The 10568-nt window shown below is 46.7% G+C and overlaps 1 protein-coding gene across 1 annotated transcript; it reads left to right on the top strand.

The window, feature by feature from the left end:
• Positions 1-3462: 3462 nt before the first annotated feature.
• On the top strand, positions 3463-8890 carry LOC310958557 (scavenger receptor cysteine-rich type 1 protein M130-like; the record flags this gene model as incomplete). Its single annotated transcript, XM_083929534.1, has 9 exons — positions 3463-3520; positions 4224-4508; positions 5369-5683; positions 5771-6055; positions 6336-6650; positions 6739-7014; positions 8357-8671; positions 8759-8835; positions 8885-8890. 9 exons carry the CDS (start codon positions 3463-3465, stop codon positions 8888-8890), a joined length of 1932 nt encoding a protein of 643 aa, XP_083785660.1.
• Positions 8891-10568: the final 1678 nt, after the last annotated feature.

The following is a 10568-nucleotide window of genomic DNA, read 5'->3' as shown; positions in this document are numbered from 1 at the left end:
CGGAAAGCAAGGCTCTGGATCTACCGGTCAATCTTGGTTCCTACCCTCACCTGTGGTCATGAAAGCTGGGTCAGGACCCAAAGAACCAGGTCCAGGTCAGGACCCAAAGAACCAGGTCCAGGTCCAAGTGTGTGAAATGTGTTTCCTCAGGAGGGGGTCTGGAGTCTCCCTTAGAGAGAGGGGGAGAAGTTCAGCATCCGTGAGGAACTCGGAGTAGAGCCGCTGCTCCTTTGTGTTGAAAGGAGCCAGTTGAGGTGGTTCAGGATCATCTGGTAAGGATGAACCCTGGGCGCCTCCCTAGGGAGGTGTTCCAGGCACGTCCAGCTGGGAGGAGGCCTCGGGGAAGACCCAGGACCAGGTGGAGAGATTAGATCTCCACACTGGCCTGGGAACGCCTCAGGATCCCCCAGTTAGAGCTGGTTAATGTGGCCCGGGAAAGGGAAGTTTGGGGTCCCCTGCTGGAGCTGCTGCCCCTGAGACCTGATCCAGGATCAGAGGCTGAAGATGAGATAAAATCAGTTTGTGACGGAGTGGGCGGAGGGGCGGGTCTGGACAGAGAGGCAGGACGTGACGCTCAGACGTAGTATTACATAAAGCAGCTGCTCCTGTACGCAGATATACACTGAGGGCAGCGGTCGACCTGGACATGGATCACCTGTTGCTGCTGTTGCTCTTGAGCTCCGGTAGGACGCTTGAAAATGTTCTTTAAATCTACAAACAAACATCTTTATTCTATTCCTTCTTTAGTCAGTTATTCATTTTTGGACGTCTTTGTTGTGTAATTTGTGTGTAAATGTAACTTTTGTGTGCTGTTATAACTCTTGTGCGCTTTGTTGTTTTGTGATGTAACCAGGGCGTCCTTCGCCATTTTAAATTAAAGTTCAGTCGATGAAAATCCAGCATCAGGACGGATCTTTGGTGCACAAGTCTCACTAAAACAGAAGGCAGGACGACACCACAATGCCATAATTTTAAACGATTATAGAAAACGATAAGACGGGATTCGCAAAACAAGATGTTGCCTGTAAAGATCATTTTTCACTGTTTACTGATTTTTTTTTATGACTTAAAACATAAAAAGATATTCATCAACGATTAACATGATCGTTAGTTGCAACTGTGATTCAATCCCCTCTCTGCTTTTAACACATTTACTGGAAATAATAATAATAAGACACTGACCATTAATCTGTGGCATGGCGTGGCAGCCTGCAAGGGTTGTCATGGTAACAGAAACCACGGTCCTCTTTAGCCTCTTTATCTGTAATCTGTAATCTGTCAGCAGCTTCCTATCAGATAAACTTTCATTAGAGCGAGCGTTGTTTAACAGAGAGTTCTGATAAGTTAAGTTCACTTCATAGAGTGTAAACATCGTCATCTCAGCAAAAAGGGACTTGAAACGACGTAAAAAGCACCACAAAGAAATTTAGGACAATCGTAGAGACTCAAAAGCACCACGAAGGGATGCAAAATAACCACAAAGAGATGCAAAATGACTACAGAGATGCAAAATTACCACAAAGAGATGCAAAATTACCACAAAGAGATGCAAAATGACTACAGAGATGCAAAATTACCACAAAGAGATGCAAAATTACCACCAAGAGATGCAAAATTACCACAAAGAGATGCAAAATGACTACAAAGAGATGCAAAATTACCACAAAGGGATGCAAAATAACCACGAAGAGATGCAAAATGACTACAAAGAGATGCAAATTTACCACAAAGAGATGCAAAATGACCACAAAGAGATGCAAAATTACCACGAAGAGATGCAAAATAACCACAAAGAGATGCAAAATAACCACAAAGAGATGCAAAATTACCACAAAGAGATGCAAAATTACCACAAAGAGATGCAAAATGACTACAAAGAGATGCAAAATTACCACAAAGAGATGCAAAATTACCACAAAGAGATGCAAAATTACTACAAAGAGATGCAAAATGACTGCAAAGAGATGCAAAATTACCACAAAGAGATGCAAAGTGACTACAAAGAGATGCAAAATGACTACAAAGAGATGCAAAATGACTACAAAGAGATGCAAAATTACCACAAAGAGATGCAAAGTGACTACAAAGAGATGCAAAATGACTACAAAGAGATGCAAAATGACTACAAAGAGATGCAAAATTACCACAAAGAGATGCAAAATTACCACAAAGAGATGCAAAGTGACTACAAAGAGATGCAAAATGACTACAAAGAGATGCAAAGTGACTACAAAGGGATGCAAAATTACCACAAAGAGATGCAAAATTACCACAAAGAGATACAAAATTACTACAAAGAGATGCAAAATAACCACAAAGAGATGCAAAATAACCACAAAGAGATGCTAAATGACTACAAAGAGATGCAAAATAACCACAAAGAGATGCAAAATGACCACAAAGAGATGCAAAGTGACTACAAAGAGATGCAAAATGACTACAAAGAGATGCAAAATGACTACAAAAAGATGCAAAATGACTACAAAGAGATGCAAAGTGACCACAAAGAGATGCAAAGTGACTACAAAGAGATGCAAAATGACTACAAAGAGATGCAAAGTGACTACAAAGAGATGCAAAATGACTACAAAGAGATGCAAAATGACTACAAAGAGATGCAAAATTACCACAAAGAGATGCAAAATGACTTCAAAGAGATGCAAAATGACTACAAAGAGATGCAAAATGACTACAAAGAGATGCAAAATGACTACAAAGAGATGCAAAGTGACTACAAAGGGATGCAAAATTACCACAAAGGGATGCAAAATTACCACAAAGAGATGCAAAATTACTACAAAGAGATGCAAAATTACCACAAAGAGATGCAAAGTGACTACAAAGAGATGCAAAGTGACTACAAAGAGATGCAAAATGACTACAAAGAGATGCAAAGTGACTACAAAGGGATGCAAAATTACCACAAAGGGATGCAAAATTACCACAAAGAGATGCAAAATTACTACAAAGAGATACAAAATTACTACAAAGAGATGCAAAATAACCACAAAGAGATGCAAAATAACCACAAAGAGATGCTAAATGACTACAAAGAGATGCAAAATAACCACAAAGAGATGCAAAATGACCACAAAGAGATGCAAAGTGACTACAAAGAGATGCAAAATGACTACAAAGAGATGCAAAATGACTACAAAGAGATGCAAAGTGACTACAAAGAGATGCAAAATGACTACAAAGAGATGCAAAATGACTACAAAGAGATGCAAAATTACCACAAAGAGATGCAAAATTACCACAAAGAGACTTACAAACAATCACAGAGAAATTTAAAATGATTATAAAGAGACTCAAAGGCACCACCACAACTACCAAAATGAACCATAATCCATAATATATGCACCAGTTATTCTTTTGTTGGGACATCTTGTTTAAATGATTCTGTAGTTCCTGGCTTTGTAGGGCAGTATAATCTGAACTGTGTTCTGTATAATCTGGTTAATGCCACCTCTGATTTTCCCCTCAGGACACCAGGCTGAAGGAAAACACAACTCAAAAGGTACAAAGAGAACGAAAAAGGTCATAAAACTGTGATCAACAGTGTTTCCTTTAGATGCCTGTTCAAACATTTGCAGGTTTAATAGTTTTAAACGTATCAGATCTTAGCAGATTATGATTTTTCAGGTTCATACATGTATTTTGGGTTTCTTTAAGTGGAGTCTCCTCCTGCTGGACATTAGAGCGAATGCAGCTTTAAGTGGAGTCTCCTCCTGCTGGACATTAGAGAGAATGCAGCTTTAAGTGGAGTCTCCTCCTGCTGAACATTAGAGAGAATGCAGCTTTAAGTGGAGTCTCCTCCTGCTGGACATTAGAGAGAATGCAGCTTTAAGTGGAGTCTCCTCCTGCTGGGCATTAGAGAGAATGCAGCTTTAAGTGGAGTCTCCTCCTGCTGGACATTAGAGAGAATGCAGCTTTAAGTGGAGTCTCCTCCTGCTGGACATTAGAGAGAATGCAGCTTTAAGTGGAGTCTCCTCCTGCTGGACATTAGAGAGAATGCAGCTTTAAGTGGAGTCTCCTCCTGCTGGACATTAGAGAGAATGCAGCTTTAAGTGGAGTCTCCTCCTGCTGGACATTAGAGAGAATGCAGCTTTAAGTGGAGTCTCCTCCTGCTGGACATTAGAGGAACAGAATCAGCAGTCAAATTTTAGCCTTTTCTTAATGGAACTAATTTCTTTGCTGATGACGCTCTTGTTTCTGTGCAGCGTCTGTCAGGTTGGTGGGAGGAGCCAGCGACTGTGCGGGAACACTGGAGGTGAAACATCAGGGAGACTGGAGACGTGTGATTGCGTATGACTGGACCATGAAGGAAGCAGCTGTCGCCTGTAGAGAGCTGAACTGTGGCTCTGCAGTTTCTGTCGGAGAGAGACAAGAGTCCTCATTCAGAGCTGTGTGGAGGATCGGGACTGAATGTGTTCAGTCTGGATCTGCTCTGACGGACTGTGCAAGCTCAACCTCGTCTAGCATCACCCTGGATCTCACCTGTTCAGGTAAACCCATCACTAACATCCATAACAGTAATGTACGCGGGTTGACACACATGCAGCAGAGTTTCCAGCAGCCATGATGGAGTCTGATGAGCTGCTGTCTGGGCGTACTCACACTGTCCTTCTGGCCGGGGCCAAAACCGTTTTTTCAGCTAAAGCCTAGTACCTTTAAGCAGTGTGAGTGCACCCGTTCCGCGCATAACTGCGGCCAGCGGGCCGTCCACGGCCCGCTTGACAGAGGTGGGCTTTAGCGGAGCCGTTTGCACATGTACGAGCACGAGCGTGCGCACGTGTACGAGCACGAGCGTGCGCACGTGTACGAGCACGAGCACAAACCCTACGGCAGTAGCGTTATGTCCGCCTGTTCGGACATGTAAAAAGAAGGAGGGACCATGCGCGGACATTTAATAACAACAACAATGGCGGTGAAAGGTTCACGTTGGTGTGATGCGGAGGTGGAGTGTTTACTGCAGATTTGGTCGATGAAAAGATTCAAAAACAGTCGACAAGACGCACAAAAACTCTGAGGTCTGTCGAAATATTTGTAAACAAAGCCACGCATCGCCATGACGTCATCAATGCGTGTGACGTGTTACGGCGTGATGGCGTATGGACAGCAAGAAGCATTGGCCGAGGCCCAGGTAGTGTGAGTACAAACGGGCCTGGAGGGGGGGACAAGGACCCTAAAGCACGGGGCACGGGACGGAAGGACAGTGTGAGTACGCTCTCAGTCAATCAGGTGCTGAATGCACCAAGATACAAATCTTGCGGGTAACGCAAGTAAAGCGAGGACCTGTGCAGAGTCCAGTTTGAATGACTGAACAGTTTGATGACATCTTTCTATTCTTCTATCATCTCTCCAGACTCTGTCAGGCTGGTGAATGGGACCGGTCTGTGTTCAGGCAGACTGGAGGTGAAGTCTAACCAGTTTAACCAGTCGTGGTCCTCAGTGTGTGAGACTGACTTTGACCTGCAGGATGCAGAGGTGGTCTGCAGGGAGCTCGGCTGTGGGGCTCCTTCAGTCCTCCAGGGGGCGCTCTATGGTGAAGTGGAGGCTCCAATGTGGACCAAAGAGTTCCAGTGTGGAGGCCATGAGTCCGCTCTCCTGGACTGTAGAAGCTCAGGCTCAGACAGAAACACCTGCTCACCTGGAAATGTTGTTAGACTCACCTGCTCAGGTAGAAGAGGAGCTGCAGCTTGGATTTGGTTCATTTCTATGCTAAAAAAATGTATTCTTTGCTGATGACGCTCTTGTTTCTGTTCAGAACCTGTCAGGTTGGTGGGAGGAGACAGTCGCTGTGCAGGAACACTGGAGGTGAAACATCAGGGGGACTGGAGACCAATGCTTTCATATGACTGGACCCTAAAGGAAGTAGCTGCTGTCTGTAGAAAGCTGGACTGTGGCTCTGCTGTTTCTGTAGAACAGAGAGAAGAGTCTTCAATCAGATCTGTGTGGTGGATCAGCTCTGAATGTATTCAGTCTGGATCTGCTCTGAGGGACTGTGCAATATCTACTTCCTCCGACTCCACCCTGGATGTCACCTGTTCAGGTAAACCCATCACTGACATCATGACAGGAATGTACCCGGGTTGACACACAGCAGCCATGATGGAGTCTGATGAGCTGCTGTCTCAGTCAATCAGGTGCTGAATGCACCAACATACAAATCTTGCGGGTAACGCAAGTAAAGCGAGATTACAGCTCATGAAAAATTGGAGCAAAAACAAAAGTGTTGTGTTTGTTCAGTGTATGTGTGGAACTGTGCAGAGTCCAGTTTGAATCCCTGAACAGTTTGATGACATCTTTCTATTCTTCTATCATCTCTCCAGACTCCGTCAGGCTGGTGAATGGGACCGGTCTGTGTTCAGGCAGACTGGAGGTGAAGTCTAACCAGTCTAACCAGTGGTGGTCCTCAGTGTGTGAGACTGACTTTGACCTGCAGGATGCAGAGGTGGTCTGCAGGGAGCTTGGCTGTGGGGCTCCTTCAGTCCTCCAGGGGGCGCTCTATGGTCAAGTGGAGGCTCCAATGTGGACCAAAGAGTTCCAGTGTGGAGGCAATGAGTCTTCTCTCCTGGACTGTAGAAGCTCAGGCTCAGATAGAAACACCAGCTCACCTGGGAAAGTTGTTAGACTCACCTGCTCAGGTAGAAGAGGAGCTGCAGCTTGGATTTGGTTCATTTTCGTTTGAATAAAACTTTATTCTTTAACGATGATGCTCTTGTTTCTGTTCAGAACCTGTCAGGTTGGTTGGAGGGGACAGTCGCTGTGCAGGAACACTGGAGGTGAAACATCAGGGGGACTGGAGACCAGTTAGTGAGGCTCCCTGGACCCTGAAGGAAGTAGACGTCGTCTGTAGAGAGCTGAACTGTGGCTCCGCTGTTTCTGTAAAGAGAAGTTCCTCACGCAGATCTGTGTGGATCAACTCCGAATGTGTTCAGTCTGGATCGGCTCTGAGGGAGTGTGCAAGGTCAACATCCTTTTCCTCCACCCTGCATCTCACCTGTTCAGGTAAACCCATCACTGACATCATGACAGTAATGTACCCATGTCGACACACATGCAGCAGAGTCTCCAACAGCCATGATGGACTCTGTTTAGCTGCTGTCTCAGTAAATCAGGTGCTGAATGCACCAAGATATGAATCTTTCTTCAGCTTTAAAGCTTTCTGAGCCACTGGTTTCCATCAGCGGGTTCTTTGGTTTCCATCATAACAGGCACCAATGACTTACTGGACACAACTGTGAACAACTCAGCTCAGCCAGGGGTCTTCAGCATCTTCACAACAGTGTGGCATCTCTTTAGGGTTTAGGGATCTTTATTTAAACATTTTTATTCTGGGTTACAGAAGAATCTCATCTCATCTCCAGCCTCTTATCAGGGGGCTGGTCTCGGGGGCAGCAGCTCCAGCAGGGGACCCCAAACTTCCCTTTCCTGGGCCACATTAACCAGCTCTAACTGGGGGATCCTGAGGCGTTCCTAGGCCAGTGTGGAGATCTAATCTCTCCACCTAGTCCTGGGTCTTCCCCGAGGCCTCCTCCCAGCTGGACGTGCCTGGAACACCTCCCTCGGGAGGCGCCCAGGGTTCATCCTTACCAGATGATCCTGAACCACCTCAACTGGCTCCTTTCAACGCAAAGGAGCAGCGGCTCTACTCCGAGTTCCTCACGGATGCTGAACTTCTCCCCCTCTCTCTAAGGGAGACTCCAGACCCCCTCCTGAGGAAACACAGTTCACACACTAGGACCTGGACCTGGTTCTTTGGGTCCTGACCCAGCTTTCATGACCACAGGTGAGGGTAGGAACCAGGACTGAGCGGTAGATCCCGAGCTTTGCCTTCCTCAGATCTCTTTTGGTCACAACGGTGCGGTAGAGCGACTGCAGCTCCGCCCCCGCTGCTCCGATTCTCCGGCCAAACTCACGCTCCATCGTCCCCTCACTCGTGAACAAGATCCCGAGCTCCTTGAACTCCTTCACTTGGGGTCAGGACTCATCCCCTACCCGGAGTAACAATCCACCGGTTTCCTGCTGAGAGCCATGGCCTCAGATTTAGAGGTGCTGATCCTCATCACGGCCGCTTCACACTCGGCTGTGAACCGATCCAGTGAGTGCTGAAGGTCACCGACTGAGAAAGAATGAAAAACGTTTAAACGTCTCTGAGTGAGGAGCAGAGATTGTGGCGTACATGAGCAGAAGGAACAGAATAAAACAATCTGCAAAGGATGATTTAAACATAGTTAATGTTAATGTGCTGGTAAAATTGCTGCAGTCTGAGGTGGGGACCTGTGCAGAGTCCAGTTTGAATCCCTGAACAGTTTGATGACATCTTTCTATTCTTCTATCATCTCTCCAGACTCTGTCAGGCTGGTGAATGGGACCGGTCTGTGTTCAGGCAGACTGGAGGTGAAGTCTAACCAGTCTAACCAGTCGTGGTCCTCAGTGTGTGAGACTGACTTTGACCTGCAGGATGCAGAGGTGGTCTGCAGGGAGCTCGGCTGTGGGGCTCCTTCAGTCCTCCAGGGGGCGCTCTATGGTGAAGTGGAGGCTCCAATGTGGACCAAAGAGTTCCAGTGTGGAGGCAATGAGTCCGCTCTCCTGGACTGTAGAAGCTCAGGCTCAGACAGAAACACCTGCTCACCTGGAAAAGTTGTTAGACTCACCTGCTCAGGTAGAAGAGGAGCTGCAGCTTGGATTTGGTTCATTTCTGTGCTAAAAAAATGTATTCTTTGCTGATGACGCTCTTGTTTCTGTTCAGAACCTGTCAGGTTGGTGGGAGGGGACAGTCGCTGTGCAGGAACACTGGAGGTGAAACATCAGGGGGACTGGAGACCAGTTAGCGACGCTCCCTGGACCCTGAAGGAAGTAGACGTCGTCTGTAGAGAGCTGAACTGTGGCTCTGCTGTTTCTGTAGAGAGAGGGTCTTTATACAGATCCGTGTGGAGGATCAGTTTCCACTGTGTTCGGTCTGGATCTGCTCTCAGGGAGTGTGTAAAGTCAATTTCCTCTTCCCCCCTCATTAATCTCACCTGTTCAGGTAAACCCATCAGACATCGTCTTTTTTCAGGGGCCGTTTTGTTGAACGGCGGGAGAATGTGACCTTTTCTTCACCTCTGTGTTCACAGACCTGCTGCTTCAGCCAAACATCTCCGTCTCCTCGTCCATGGACGGGGTCTCCGAGGCCCAGCAGCAGGGGTTTCAGGTGTTGCGGGGCTCCCCCTTCACCATCTTCTGCTCCGTCCAGCCACAGTACCCAGGAGGCTCATTCCAGCTCACCTTCACCTCTTCCAAGGCAGCACTCAACTACACCCGGCCAGCTGTCAGTCACTCTGCCCACTTCCTGTTTCCTGCTGCAAAGCCCGCCCACCAAGGAAGATACAGCTGTGTTTACCAGCTCCATGTTTTTTCTCACAACTTCTCCTCTGAGAGCCGCCTGCTCTCTGTCGCTGTCTCAGGTGAGATGATTGGTCCAAACAGTGAAAGTGATCAGCTGATGACAGTGTCCATGCATGTCGTAGTTTCTGGAGTGACGACTGTCGTTGTGTCACGTCAGATAGTAACCAAGTAAAATGCCACAGTTTCACTACAGTCTATCTTTAAAGAGGAATTTGAATGTTTTTAACCTTATTTCTTCGTGTATTTCTGAGTAAGTGACTGTTTTTAAATGTGTTATTATTAAGTGGAGCATCTATGAACCTGCACACCGACAATATTTGTCCACTAAAAGTGTTTTTACACTGACAGACTCCGACTGTTCTCACAAGTGTCTGACTCGATGATGGAACAATGGAGAAGTTTCCGTTCTCCTGCCGTGCTTTGGTGTGTAGCTACTGATGCAAGTCAACACAGTCCCTTTAGCTAATAGCATTAGCCTAGCATTAGCAAGTGTGTCCCGTCTTGGAGCAGCATGTTTGTGTAGTCAAATGCTCTTTGGTAGGATGTCTTGTCCTCTTTGTCTGCAGTAGAGGACAAACAGCAGCCCTGATGCTCTGAAGGTGCAGTGGATCCGGAGTCATTAGGATCAGTTTGTAACACAACTTGCGCCCGTCTGCGTCCAAAAGGAACGTGAGTCTGGGAAAGCAGCGTGAAGTAGAGCTCCACATGTTGTAACCATTCACAAAAGATTCTGATTCATTCAACAACAACAACAGCGGTGAAATGTTCACGTTGGTGTGATGCGGAGGTGGAGTGTTTACTGCAGATTTGGTCGATGAAAAGATTCAAAAACAGTCGACAAGACGCACAAAAACTCAGAGGTCTACGGAAAGATCTGGAAACAAAGCCACGCATCGCCATGACGTCATCAATGCGTGTGACGTGTTACGGCGTGATGACGTATAGGCAGCAAGAAGCATTCTCCGAGGCCCAGGTAGTGTGAGTACAAACGGGCCTGGAGGGGGGGACAAGGACCCTAAAGCCCGGGGCACGGGACGGAGGCACAGTGGGAGGGCGCCCTGAAGGTCCACTCCGCTGTCTTCAGACAAAGTCCCGCGAGATTTCACAACGAGACTTCACCATCATTCCATCATCCAGTCGGACACGTGTGACACAGTCTGAGTCAGTGTAAA

Source organism: Echiichthys vipera (genome assembly GCF_963691815.1).
Source record: "Echiichthys vipera genome assembly, chromosome: 16".
NCBI classification, from domain to species: domain Eukaryota; kingdom Metazoa; phylum Chordata; class Actinopteri; order Perciformes; family Trachinidae; genus Echiichthys; species Echiichthys vipera.
The sequence above is the reverse complement of the archived record's forward strand: the minus strand, read 5'-3'. Positions and strand labels throughout refer to the sequence as shown.